Below are 14,623 nucleotides of genomic sequence, written 5' to 3'. Positions count from 1 at the left end.
AAATATGAGTGCCTTACTGTGAATAAGATTTTAAACTTTCCTAACCAAGTCTGATGGGACTGCAGTGAAGCCTCAATCTACATATCGGCTTCTCTTTCACTTTAGTCTCATACAGTCATTTTCCTTGCACATCAAATTCCCTAATAATTTATTCAGTTTATAGGAAGGATACTCTAGAAAAGAAGAAGAATTCTGTGCACTTGGGATTTTCCAAACAACACACATTAGAACTGGGAAAATTAATACAGCTGTAAATGCAGTCTCAGATCTCTTTCCTCAGCCCCCATGCAGTGCAACTGGTGATTTGGGTTGAGTAGAGATATACAGTAAGTGAATTTGGGAAGGTTTTAATTTTGAAGAAATTATGTTCTAGAACTACAAGACAGACTTTGAGCTGGAAAAAGTCTCCTTAAATTACCTGTTTTCCTTATGTGGTTCATATAAGAATTTTACATATTCATCAAATGGATTTAAGTCACTCAATAAACTTGGCTGAGTAGAGCACTGAGAAGAGAATTTCCACAAGCAATCTAAAATCACCATTTAAAGCCAAAAATCAGCTGTTATTAAAATTGAATTTTTTCTGACCTAAAGACTCTTGCTCATGACCCTGACAAAAAAGAATAACATATTTGAACAACAGTTGATTCCAGATGACTACTGTTGATCAAATTCAAAAAATTCCAGAAGAAAGAAATTAAAACCCCCAAAACTTTGTTAGCATTTGTTTTTAATGTCTACAGCAGCCACTGTTTCTGTCACTTCATTTTCTAGCATAAGAATATATGCTTCATTTGTTTGGAAGTACTGATCTTTACAATATCTCCAGACTATTGGACTGGATAAATACACTAACAATAAGCTGTCTTTCTTAGATAATAGCAAATACATTTTAAAAATACCTCACATTAATTAATTCATCCTTCTTATGATTTTGATGGACTTCTATTTCTTAGTAAGATTGCTAAACTTTGCAGTTTTCTCATTATTCAAGTGATTTACTAAACACAGGAGCCAGTGCAGCTGCCCTATTGCTCTGTGCATTTTAGAGACCTTTCTGAAAACAAATTTCTTTGCCACTGTGGCACTGGACATATATCTGTGCCTATGGCATTATGCTCCACCACAACTGCGTATATATGGTAATTTTTTATGTCTGGCATTTCATAGTGTCTTGATCTCCGTTTGTCTTCCTTTTTCTGTAGGTTTCCCAGTTCCTGAGGTGAACTGGTTTCGGGATGGCCAGGTTCTCTCTGCTGCAACTCTGCCCGGTGTGCAGATCTCGTTTAGTGATGGCCGCGCTAGACTGGTGATCCCCACCGTGACAGAAGCCAACAGCGGGAGATACACTGTGCAAGCCACCAATGGATCTGGGCAAGCAACTAGTACTGCTGAGCTGCTTGTCACAGGTACACAGCAACCAAAGAAAGGCACCTCTCTCTGCCTGCTAACAGTGTGAGGGAGATTTTCACATAACGAAATAGTTCAGATTTCAAGTGCATGATCAGCAAAAAATAGCAAACCACATTTCTTTTCCTAAAGCAGTCTAGAATGCAGTACCTGTTCTCACCATTAATGTCTAACAGTGTCCTTTACATTTTAACTGTATAAAGTTTAATCTTGATCTCACAAATTCCAGCCCTTATTCATGTAGCTCCTTATGGTCTGTCATGCTGGCTACATTGAAATTGCCCGCAAAAGAGAGGATGAAGTTCTGCGGGATGGAGCTGTTAATGATATCTAATGGTATAAATGATATTTAACAGAATAAGCCACAAAAAGGGCCATACTGAGAGACTGTGCTTATTGCCTATGGTTACAAGCAATGTGTCTGTAATTCTAGAAAAATTTGCAATCATAGGTGTAATCAAAAATAATATTTTGAACATTTCAGAAGGTACTATAATATGTCAGTAGCATGTGAAGAAGATACACACCTCAAGCATTCCTAGTAATGAAAGTACCTAGTACTTGCCGTTCTTTTTAACAGACACTATTGTTTTTCTATTTACTTCTTCAATTAAAATGCAGCTGCAACAGCACCACCAAACTTCTCACAACGACTACAGAGCATGACTGCAAGACAGGGAAGTCAAGTTCGACTTGACGTGAGAGTGACTGGAATCCCTACACCTGTGGTGAAGTTCTATCGGGATGGAGTAGAAATTAAAAGTTCCCCCGATTTTAAAATTTTACAAGAAGGAGACCTTTACAGCTTAATAATTGCAGAAGCATATCCTGAAGACTCCGGCACCTATTCCGTAAATGCCACAAATAGTGTGGGACGTGCTACTTCAACAGCTGAATTGCTAATTCAAGGTAACAGAGCTGAAGTTGCAGGCCATGAAAATCAGAGCATTAATGGTAGTGGTGCACATTGCACCACTTCATTGCAGTTATATCAACAAGTTAATTTATAATTTCTTTCTCAAGAGTTATTAACTTGCTGTAAAAAAAAAGCAATGTCCTTGATGAAACTTGCCAAAGATTTTTGCCAGAGATTTAAACGGACCTTTTCTCCAGAATGGGTCTTCCTTAAGGAGAGGATATAGTTGATGGAAAAAGTGTGGGATACCTTGAGTTCTTTTCATTTTGGTCTGTAAATCTCTCAAAGTTTTATTTGTAAGTTGGCTTTGATACAATAGAGATATTAGACTGCATAGCTGTACATGGTCTTGTAAAGGAGGCTGGTAAGGATGAAGACAGTTCTTAGAGAATTGTGGCAGGGAAACATGCTACCCAGAGCAGTCCTGCTTGGATTTCACCTCAGTCAGGCTTGTAATCATTTTAGATCCAGGACTGATATGAAGAATCTGCAATTAAAGTATTTTATTTTCCTTTGAGTTTTTTCTAATTACTTGGTAATGCAATGATACTGTTTCAACTGTTTTGATAATTATCTGTCTATAGAAACTGAAGGCAAAACAGATGGTTGTTTAATTATTATTCTGTTGTATATGTACATTTTGTATAATTGGAGTTGACCATTCATTTATTTCTGTTTATTGATTGTTGCCATATGCAATTCTTCTGACCATGTTTTCTTTCAAAAGGCGAGGAAGAAGCCGTTCCTGCTAAAAAGACAAAGACAATTGTTTCGACTGCTCAGATTTCACAAACAAGACAAGCCAGAATTGAAAAGGTATAATTTTCAAAAACAAAGCAGATATGTCTAAAATGTGGAGGATTACTTATACAGCCCCTCACGCTAGTTTTCCTTTTCTTGTTTTTCATTGTAGAAGACTGAAGCCCACTTTGATGCCAGATCACTTACAAGTGTTGAAATGGTTATAGAAGGTGCAACTACCCAACAGCTCCCACACAAGGCACCTCCACGAATGCCTCCTAGACCTACATCAAAATCACCAACCCCGACAACTGCTGCAAAAGCACAAATGGCACGACAGCAATCACCATCACCCGTTAGACAATCACCATCACCTGTAAGACATGTCAGAGCACCAACACCTTCACCAGTAAGGTAATATTACTATTATTTTGGGCAATATTGCTTTTGGAATCACTTTTACATATACAAGTAACGCTGTAGAATGAGAGCACGGTATTGAATGAAAGAATGCATTGACTTATTAATGACCGATTTTTTTTTTCTCTGATGGTGAGCTGTAATGTGCTATATTTGCCACTGCTATATAAATGTAGGTCACCTATGTATACTTCTATCCCCTATTGTAGAAAATTCCATTTGATTGCTCTACACAGAGCCAAAGTAGCACTCGCAGTACAATTTCATGATGAAACAGAAAAAAAACCAATAGAGCAGTTGAATCTCAATTGTTTTAGATGAACAGAGAGAAGAGCAATAACACTGATGAGTAGCAAACAGAATGAAAGGATATGTAAAAAAAGAGTTGAGCTCATGTTCCATGTATCTACTGGTAATAACTACAGAAATAATATTTTGAAGATAGGCAAGCTAAATGTGGTTATGGAAAAACGAAGTTTATCTCTGCTGTGTAGAAGGTCTAGAGAGGAAAAGTGAGTGATTTGAAGAGCAAGATTTGTGGTCTGGGAGATTCAATGACGTCTGTGCTGAGGGGCAGGTAAAGCAAAAAGTGTTTTGAAAGCCCTTCAGTTTCAGAATCCTGAAGTACCAGAATCATGGAAGGAATGTCTCCAAGCTCAATGCTCAGAAGAGCCCATTTAAGTTGCCAGAGCTGGGTGCGCTGGTGAATTTTACCCCATTGATAATAACTTGCAAACACAGGAGTAAGTGGATCAATAGCAGCTAGCTACTAACTGCATAAATGAAAAAGGAATTCAATAGCGACATCTAGAGCACATATAGAGCCAGAAATTTGCCCTCCCTTGCTAGTCAGATCCCTTTTAGACATACAAGACGTTATAAAAAACTAAATCTAAATATTAACATGATGCTGCTGCCCCCTACTGATGCTATTTATTAACATTCTCTGGGAAATACAGCACAAAAAATTTCACTCAGAGAAATTCTAAGTTAGAAAGCCTGTTTAAGAATTTTGGAAAATGCTTTAAAATTCTCTGCTAGGATTAGGACTGAATTTTTGGAATATCAGAATTTAGAAACTAGCATTTTCCAACTGGCTATAAATTACTGTGTATGAGATCTGTAAATGTAAGTGCAGGGAAAAATATTAGGCACTGATAAGAAATTTTCCTGGATTGTGGGTACATATATGGGTAACACATGAAAAAAAGATGTAGTACAGGAGTTCATCCAGTTGTTTTGCTAGGTGGTTGCCACATGACATTTTTCTAAATACTGGTTACAATTACGATTTTGTGTCTCTACAGAGACTGGACCATGAATGTATTATGTAGTATTTACAACTGTGAACCTTCTGTATTATTCCTATTAGAAGAAATAGGATCGAGCAAATGCAAAATCATTTGTATATTTCAAATATATTTGGTTGACTGAAATTTATTTTGCCATTTGTTCTTATTTCTTTTTGGAAACTAAGCTACTACAAAGACATGTTAAAATTATAAGAATTACAAGAATTAGGTGTAATGTTAAAAAAATAAGTTAGGTGTAATTTGCAAGCAGAACCTCTCAGAAACCTTTCTTAAAATGAAATCACACAATACTGGAGATACCCTGTTATGGGGAGTGAGTTCAAGTTCAGGCTGAAGTTGTTTATACAATTATCACTCTGTGGCAGTATATTAATTATATTGATCCTCTATTTTTTTTCAATAGGTCAGTTTCTCCTGCTGGAAGAATCTCCACCTCACCGATCAGACCAGTGAAATCTCCATCTCCAATCCGTAAACCACATGTAGTGACAACAGCTGGGGCCGATGTCCTTCCTCCTTGGAAGCAGGAAGGATATACTGGAACCATGGAAGCCCAGATGAAGGAAACAAGAGTATCCACAAGCACTACCCAAGTCACTGAAGAGAGATGGGAAGGGCGATACGGGGTCCAAGAGCAAGTTACTGTTACTGGCACAGCTGCTGGCGAGGTGGCCGCTGGTGCTAGAGAGGTAAAGTCTGTTTCTGGAAAAAATACTGGGTTTGGTTTGTGTGGGGTCTCACACTGCTGGATAGGTCTGCTAAATGGAATCCGAGAGGCTATGTGTAAAACCTTGTGTGCATCTGCTATTGTGAGAGTTCTGCTACAGATGTGGAAATGTTTCTTTGCAACATTCTGTCTCTGTACTTGTTTTGTGCTTCTTCTGAATGTATGCAAAATATGAAGAAATGTCTTTTGATGTGACTGATATAGGTGAGAAAGGACAGTGAAAAAACAGCAGCTATTGCTACAGTTGTTGCTGCTGTGGATCAAGCCATGGTGAGAGAACCAGCTCCAGGTGTTGCAGAGCAAACTGCTAAAAGGACAGCAATGACTGCAGTCCACGTTCAGCCTGTTCATGAGCAGGTAGAAATAGAGCACAGACATTCTAAGATTTCCCTTTATCCCTTCATCCAACATGCAAGCAAGGCATGATTCACTGTGAGGAATTAACAAGATATTACCCAACACACTGCAAAAGCATGCATACTCATCTAGAGCACCTAAACTGTAAAGGAATGCTCAGGTTCACTTACACCATTCCATTCTGTCATAACAGGATTGAACTAATTACTCTTTTTAGGTTTAAGGATGCTTTCTCTGAAAGTGATCTTCCATTCTCTCTTCTCCTTTCTTCTCTAACATTATTCTAAGAATGATGAAATTTTTTTCTCTAATATCTCATTTATAATTTCCCCACTAGAAATAACATAATTCTCCCTCAGTATTTTTCCTTTACTTGAGTTCCTCTCTTATTTTTCCTTCTCCTCTTATTTTGATGATTAATTTTTTTAAATGATTTCTAAGGCTTTGGTTTTTTTTGTTTGTTGCTACAAAAATCAGATGAAAAAGGAGGCAATGGTAGTAGTTACCAGTGATAAAGCCACAAAACAAACAGTGATATCGAGAACTAGAGAAGGAATTGTAACTTCACAAGAACAAAGACACATCTCTCCTGAAAAGGTGAATACAGATTGTACCTGAGATTTTTTATGACCTACCTTCTGCAAAAATCTGATATCTCATATAAAAGACAAACCTATAAAGAAGAAAAATGAGATACTGTTATTATTTGTCCCTTTTATATATGCTCACTCTTCCAGTTTACAGTGCTATCATTTTCCTGTCTCTTTGCTATGGTTACTCTTTCCTTTTTTATTTCACTTTCATTACTTATACCTAAGTATATGATAAAGTTGCAAAACATTAACCTAGACAAACCTCTCTTTTTTCATATAATATAGCAATTTACTAGATAGTAGTCTTGATCATTTAAAGAATTGACATGTAGAAACCAGCTCTTAAATTTTGTTGGGGATCGGGTGTGTGTTGGGGGGTGTTCTGATATTGTCTCTAAGCTTGCCATTTGTAGCCTGCTTTGTCTGTTGGCAGCACAGGGGGTCAGAAAAAAAAGGAGGAAAAGCTCATTCTGCATTAAAATCAATTTTGAAAATATGAATGAGTGATTTGAATTCAGATTATTTTAACATGTATTTTATCAGAAAAATGTGATTTAATGGAAGATGAGCTTTTATAGCCAATGTTATATTTGAATTATAGTAGAAGTGCATGAGAAAGAAAGTATAACCTCTCTTGAAAGCAGAGAAACAGAAATCCACCCAGGCATTAATCTGAACTTAGCATTTGAATGCTAAGTCAAATTCTTATCAAAATAAAGTTTCATAAAGTTTATTTTTAATATCCTACACTTTCTCAAAGTGATATTAATGCAGGACAGTTTTTTTCTGAGCCAATTTTTTTAGTACTGCTTTCAGTGGCAAACCAAGCATTTGGGCAGTGTTTTATTATTTTTGTTAAATGTTTTGTACGAAGTCCATTTGTGTTTTTATTGTTGTTTCCAGACTAGATGATTTCAAAATACAGAATGTGACATCTTTACTCACTTTAATTTCTATGCTCTTTTCCAAATATATTGAAAATCACATACCTGATATTTTAAAATAAAAATAAAAAGTTCCTTATTTGTAAATGTCCAGGTGAGAAAAGAACCAGAGAAAACTCCAGTACAGACAGTAGTCATTGCCACAGACAAAGCCAAAGAACAAGAAAGAATAACAAGAGCTAGAGAAGAAATATCTACCAGACATGAACAAGTGCACATTGCTCACGAACAGGTAAAAAAAAGTTACAATCTTTAGTTCGTTGAGATACTCTGGTTTATAAAATCTGTTAAATAACTTTCTTGTCCTTCTTCATAAAGAGAAGATTACTAAACAAAAATGTTGTGAAACAAAGTACTCCAGAGCACAATCTCTGCAGGTTCAGTGCTACTGACCTCATAGGAGCTCTTGTCTGCAGAGGGGTGAGCTGCCCTTCTTACAGATCCTTCAAGCATTAGGGCTTTTATTGCCACACTACACAGAATTTCATCTGATGCTTAAAAATAAATTCATCTCTGAAGGTAGATTTCCGAATAGAAATGTTAAAGGTTATTTTTCATGGTATGATATGTGCTTCATTTAATGAAGTTCATATTTGTGTGAGAATTGAATACACTTGTTAGACCATATTGTGGAACCACTCAACTGATGGGGTTAGTTATTAAGTCAATAATACTAATTTCTATGCAAATAGTTTCTAGAAAATATAATGATATATTATAAACTAGGAAATACAAACTTTCTTTTCTTATTCCAATAAAAAATAATGCAATATATTAATGACTTTGCATTCACTTCTCTTAGCATATGAAACAGGCTATAACTTGAGTACAAAGGTATTACTCCAATTCTGAAGTCATGTTTCTTTCTTCTTGATATACATTTAGAAACCTTATCCTGCTTTCCAAAAAAGTTGTGTAATCATGACAACAGGCATAATCAATTACCATTATTTTTCTTTACCATAAAAAATAGATAAGAAGGGAAGAAATGAAACCTTCAGTACCTAAGGTAGTAATTACTACTGATAAACCTAAAGCACCGGTCATAATATCGAAAAGTAAAGAAAGAGTTGCCACCAAACAAGAACAAGTGAGCATAACACGTGAAAAGGTGAATAGCACTGTTTTAGCCATATTTGGGTTTTATCCTTTCTTCTTTGCAAACCTCCTGTTTTCCTCAAAAAATACTAACTATACATTTCCAGCTCTTTTTTTCTAAGATTATTCCACTTACAAACTTTTAGACCTACTGCTAATGAGACTAAATTATTTCATCTTGATCTTCCTCTCTTGTTTTCATTAATAGGGTGCTCATAATTATCTTCTGACTGATGTTTGGAGTGGACTGACTTACTCCTGAAATGCATTTTAACTTTTTTTTAATCACTACTTTTATTTAAATAGGTGCGAGGGTATAACAATACTTATTGCTATACATAACACAGAGATGTGTGCAGTACACAAGGATCTAACCCTTCAATTCTACTTCACTGTTCCCATTTCAAAATGTTTTCTCATTGCTCAAATATCTTTCAAGAATTAATGTAACTGAAACTTTTATTTCTGCAATAAAAACTAGATTAAAAAGGAAGTTGAGAAAACTACCGTATGCCACTGCTAATACCAAAGCACCAGTCACAGTGTCCAGAACTGGAGAAGAAATTACAGCCAATGTACTGTTACAATTTGGTTTATCTGCAAACCTTGCATCTTAAAACCTATTTTGGTACAACAGAATGCTCTCAAATTAATTCCTGAAAATGTACCCATTCAGTGGGATGATTTTCAAGTAAAAGAGTCAGTAGGATTAAGTTTCTAGCGCTAAAGAGGTTTATATCCCACCCTGCTAGGAAATGTCACACTTTAGGCTATGGTCTGATTTCTCTGTGAGAGTCTCCTCTCTATCAGTGGCTTCAAAGCAACATTTAGTTATTCAAATTTTTGACTCTGCAATCTTTTTTTCTACTTGGTGATTCCTTGTAACTTCATGGCTGTCAGATTAAACAATTTCTCTTTATTGAGGTATGAATTATTCTTTGTATAAAACAAATTTTGACATAATTTCAGGTCTGTCCAGTTTGTTACTTATGATCATCAGACACTGGCACTGCTGTTGGCACTGCTTTGCTCCAGTAGGATTCCCACAGTAGGAAATATCTACAACATAGTCAGGAACTCTTACATGTGGAAAAATAGCATAGTTGACAGCAGCTGTTATTTAAAATCTATCTACCTACAGTGTAGTATATTCATAAAATATAAGTAAATGAGTGAAGCATATAAAACTCAGAGGAGTCAGACTGCTAGGTGAGTTCAGTTCCTTGTTATATAGTGTGAATTTAGGGCCAAATTCAAGCCACTATAAAAAAATTATTTGAAAACTGACAGTAGTACTGAATAAGAGATCCCCATTACCTAAACATTACTTTAATAAGAAAACAAAATCTTTGTAAAGGATCACATTTTGGCCTCACCTAAGTAATTACAGTTTAAGCTGCTAATAGTTTTAAAATCAGTATGAAATTATCTGTTAGGGCTTTTTTTTTTCCATTTGCAAGACATAGATATATGCTCTGTTGCTACATCCAGCTCAGTTATGACAGTAATGACAACCAGTAGTAGAAGTCACTATTATCTACTGCTGGCTGACTGGGCAGAAGTTTGAACCCTAGCAACAAAATTGACAGTATTTATGAATGATTAGAAACAAATTGAAGTCTTGATACGTAAGCATTACTTCCAAATTATCAGACATCTAAGTCTCCTTTCTTTTGTAAAATCCTTTCAAATAGATCAGCACTGAATTAACAGATATACCTGATGTAAAAATGTTTATGGGTCTGTTGCTTAATAAATACATTCACATCAGATGCTAGATGCATTTTTTACATGTACAAGAGTTATATGGAGCTGATGATCATACTTTAAAACTGTGTGCACCTTTACATACCTGCATACTCTTAGACAAGTGGACACAAATGTGGCTGTAGGGTATTAAAATTGGGCTTGCAGACAAATACTGATATGTATAAAACACAGAAGCACAGATATATTCTGAATGTGCAGAGATAGTACTTAGAGAATTTATTTGCATTTTGAATACTGATTCCTAAGTCTATTTACAGGTGCATATTTTTGATCTTTTCATCATAACTTTTGCATAACCCTACAACCTCTTTTTGGAATATACTCAACATTATAAATGCTTATCGTATATGCAAGTTTCCAATATAATGATGAATATGTGTATAAATAATGCTGATGCTATTTGCAGACTCAAGCTGGAAAAAAGGCTGAAGCTGTAGCTACAGTCGTTGCAGCAGTTGATCAGGCACGTGTTCGATCACCCTGGCAACCAGAACAAGCTGATGAAACTTATGTAACGGAGAAAACTTTGGAATATGGTTATAAAGAGCACACTATAACAGACCGTAGATCTGAGGCCCCAGCAGAACGTCATGTTGTCACCAAAGAAGTCAAAACAGTCTATGTTCCTCCTGAGAAACATATCTCAACTCCTGAAAAGCAGGAAGTTCATATATCAAAAGAGGTTAGACTCTTTTTTAAATTACATTCTTTTCCAGAAACTATGTCCCTGCGAAATCTGTTCCAGTTTAAAGAATAGCATCGCTTTCAACAAATTTTTTTCATTTCTTTGTGTAGATAAAAAGAACAACAGAACTTGAGAAAACAATTCTTGTTGAACCGCCACGGCCTCGCACAGCAAGTCCTCACTTCACTGTCTCCAGAGTTGCTGTTCCTAAACCAGATCATACGTACGAGGTAAGCTGAAGCTGCATCCAAGAGGAGCAGCATGCTCCTTTTCAATAGCCAGCAGGTCATCCATTCAATTTGGATATTCCCCCCACACTCCAGTGTGGTGCTTCCCCAAGAGGAAGAGTTGTGTGCTCCTTGCAGTTATTTTTGTTGGCTTGTTTGACTAATAAAGAACACTGCTCTAAACAGACAAATGAATTCTTAAAATGCCATTTTTTGTTATCATTTCTTATTTAAATAAACTTATAAACTGTTTCAGGATGCTGCTTCAGTACTTGATGACATACAGTGAAATTACAGATATTTGTCATGCAAGTTATATTTTTTAAAGAGCAGAAGTATCTCTCTTTAATCTTATTATGTGCATCAGTTCATTCACACACTGCTTTTTTCTTCCTTGCTAATGAATACATGCTAAGCTAATTTTTTAATTTGAAAAAAACCAGACTGACTGTATAATATCAATTTTTAAAGTTATTCTTCCATTTTTTTGTTGGACTCCTTTACATAGTATTAAAATTTTCCAGTTACAAATTTTCTCATTCAAGCATACTTTTTCTTTTCATCTGGAATTTAAAAAATATTTCCCCAAATATGATTAAACATTGTTATAAATATTTTTATTAAATATTTTGATGTATTTTTAAAAGCTTTTCCACTTATAAAAGGATTTTGAAATTTCTTCAGTTATTTTAATCATTGGAAGTGATATAATTTATAGTATTCTTTATTGTAGTATTAGACTAAATGGAAATCTAAGGCTTCAAGTGAAGAAATGGAGAGAACATTTCTTGTGCTGTGCTTAAGAGCTTCTTGACCATTCAAAGATCAAATTCTATTTGAAAAATAAAATATTTAAATGTTAGATCAAAAATAATACAGGGATATTGTATCTCTGGCATTCTACTACTGCAATCTAAAACTACTACTCTTTTTTTACATATAGCTTTTGCAGTGTCAAAACCAAGTAATTAAGGAAGCAACTGCTGCATATGCAATCTGCTCAAGAAATGCACTCTCTCGTTTGAAAATAAGACAACCAAGCTGTAACTCTTCTGTTCCCTAGGTTTCAATAGCTGGAACTGCCATGGCTACTCTGGAGAAAGAGTTATCAGCTACTTCTGCTGCGCAAAAGATCACCAAGCCTGTGAAACCACCTCAGCTAAAGCCCCATGAAGTCAGGACAAAAGCAGAGCCAGTTGCCCCTCCACAGTTCCCCTTTGGAGAGGCTGCGGAGACGTATAAGAGCCACTATGATGTTGAGACTAAAATGGAGACAAGCATTAAAAGTGAAGCAGTGCGGACAGAACACTTGATGATGCATAAAGAAGGTGAAGCAAAGGTATGTTTTTCAGCAAATTTCCATCTCTTTGACTGACTTCCATCGTAAAAATATGGAATACCCTCACTTTTTTTGCTGTCTTGTTATCATCATTTTTCCATTTCCAAAGCATTCTGCCGCCTTTTATTTTTTATTTGTTTTACACAAATCCTTGTTAGGACCTAATATTTACTTATGACATGCAAAGAGTTAACATTACCTGATTTATTTTCTTATTTAAATTATACTTTGTTCATTATTGTCCTCTAAACAACCTAGGTGACAGAAACTGCCAGAGTTCCTGTACCTGCAGAAATCCCTGCTACGCCACCCACCTTAGTCTCAGTAAGTATTTTGTATGTAGTATAGGAGAGTTCCACTAGATTTTCACCCATTCTGTTTTCTAATTTTTATCGCTTAATACTTAACCATTAAAAATTTGCTTTATTTATTGTCATTTTAACTTTGCATTAGATTTAATCAGCCATATAATTTATCTCTGATACAAAGTCTTCTTGATATTTTTAATGGTAGTGATTCTTCACATTTATGTCACATAGTAGGTTGATCTACCTGCATAAATATGAACCTACTTTTTTATGTTGTTAATAACAGCAATGTTCAGAGATCCTAAAAGCCAGTTTCAAATACTTCCCTTTGGAAAATGTTGGGGTTTTTTTCCTGATACATTGCTTCACAGAACAGTGTTTTGAACTAGATGTTAAATTTTCCATTCTAATAGGTTTTAGATATTTGAGTATCTGTTTAGTTTTGAAAATGTATACTGACTGTGATACTTATTTTTTGTCATACAGGGCCTCAAAAATAAGACTGTGACTGAAGGTGAGTCTGTCACTCTGGAATGCCAAATATCTGGTCATCCTCAGCCTACAGTGATGTGGTACAGGGAAGACTACAAAATTGAGAGCTCAATGGATTTCCAGATCACTTTCAAAGCAGGACTTGCTCGCCTTGTGATTCGTGAAGCCTTTGCAGAGGACAGTGGAAGATTTACCTGCACTGCCACCAATACGGCTGGGAGTGTCAGCACTTCCTGCCACTTACATGTGAAAGGTAAGTATATTTATAGAATCATAGAATTGTTAAAGTTGGAAAAGACCTTTGAGAGCATTGATTTCAATCATTAGCCTCAAACTGCCAAGCCCACCGCTAAACCATATCCCTAAGTGCCACACCTACATGTCTTTTAAATACTTCCAGGGTAGAGAAGGTATTTAAAAGTCAGCCCCACATGACTCATGGGCAACCTGTTTCAATGCTTGATAACCCTCAACAGCCTTTTTGGTGAAAGGTTTCCTAATATTCAAACTAAACCTCCCTTGGTGCATCTCAAGGACAGTCCCTCTTATCACTGTAGGAAGTTAATAATTTTGTTAACTGCATATTGCTTGTAATGTGTCTTAGACATTTAAAACATATGGCTTGAGTTGTGTTCTGGGGTTATTAGGTAAAAGGGATGTAAGAATATAAGGAAAAGACTGATAACTACATATTCTTTTTATGTCAACTGAACTCACTGCTTAAGGCCTATTAAGATATTTTAAAATCCACTTTATCAAATTTGCCTTTTAGTTACTGAAGAAACTGAGACTCGAGAAACCATTTCTGAGAAGGCTGTTACAGAAGAGAAACGGTAAAGTTACTTTTCTAAACAGACTGCTCCTATTGCAGTCATTATGTTCTTGCATTCTGATTTATGAGAGCTTCAGACATCAGCTCACTTACCTGCACGGAAATCTTATTTCAGCTATGTGGAGACAAAAGACATTGTAATGGAAGATGTCTCTGCTGCAGCAGAGGAAGTATCGGGAGAACCCATACCTCCTTTCTTCATAAGAAAACCCATGGTACATAAATTAATTGAAGGTGGGAGCATTATTTTTGAATGCCAAGTAGGGGGCAACCCAAAGCCACATGTCTACTGGAAAAAAGGCGGAGTTCCTCTCACGACTGGCTACAGGTACTTTGAATACAATGCCCAAAATCCATCTTAACATAATTTTAATGCATATTTAATTGGTAATGTCGTAATTTGATTCCCTCCATTATGCTGAGCCAAATAACATCCTGATTTCTGTGAAAT

The 14,623-nt window shown here is 35.8% G+C and overlaps 1 protein-coding gene across 50 annotated transcripts in view; it reads left to right on the top strand.

The window, feature by feature from the left end:
- TTN (titin) overlaps nt 1-14,623 on the top strand; it is a 239,181-nt gene that overhangs the window by 5,267 nt on the left and 219,291 nt on the right. For 47 of the 50 annotated variants that reach the window (XM_085584508.1, XM_085584521.1, XM_085584510.1 and 44 more), the window contains exons 3-18: nt 1,206-1,409; nt 2,032-2,319; nt 3,054-3,142; nt 3,240-3,481; nt 5,204-5,489; nt 5,732-5,884; nt 6,362-6,481; nt 7,516-7,653; nt 8,395-8,532; nt 10,696-10,971; nt 11,085-11,204; nt 12,265-12,540; nt 12,799-12,864; nt 13,335-13,593; nt 14,113-14,173; nt 14,288-14,500. In XM_085584508.1, the coding sequence (XP_085440634.1) occupies nt 1,206-1,409; nt 2,032-2,319; nt 3,054-3,142; nt 3,240-3,481; nt 5,204-5,489; nt 5,732-5,884; nt 6,362-6,481; nt 7,516-7,653; nt 8,395-8,532; nt 10,696-10,971; nt 11,085-11,204; nt 12,265-12,540; nt 12,799-12,864; nt 13,335-13,593; nt 14,113-14,173; nt 14,288-14,500 (2,929 nt within the window). The remainder of the gene's footprint in view (nt 1-1,205; nt 1,410-2,031; nt 2,320-3,053; nt 3,143-3,239; nt 3,482-5,203; nt 5,490-5,731; nt 5,885-6,361; nt 6,482-7,515; nt 7,654-8,394; nt 8,533-10,695; nt 10,972-11,084; nt 11,205-12,264; nt 12,541-12,798; nt 12,865-13,334; nt 13,594-14,112; nt 14,174-14,287; nt 14,501-14,623) is intronic. The other 3 variants (XM_085584497.1, XM_085584495.1, XM_085584507.1) reach the window with 3 other exon arrangements.

This window comes from Lonchura striata, chromosome 7 (genome assembly GCF_050655825.1).
Source record: "Lonchura striata isolate lonStrDom1 chromosome 7, ASM5065582v1, whole genome shotgun sequence".
In the NCBI taxonomy this organism is placed as follows: domain Eukaryota; kingdom Metazoa; phylum Chordata; class Aves; order Passeriformes; family Estrildidae; genus Lonchura; species Lonchura striata.
This window is presented reverse-complemented; position numbering and strand designations above follow the sequence as displayed.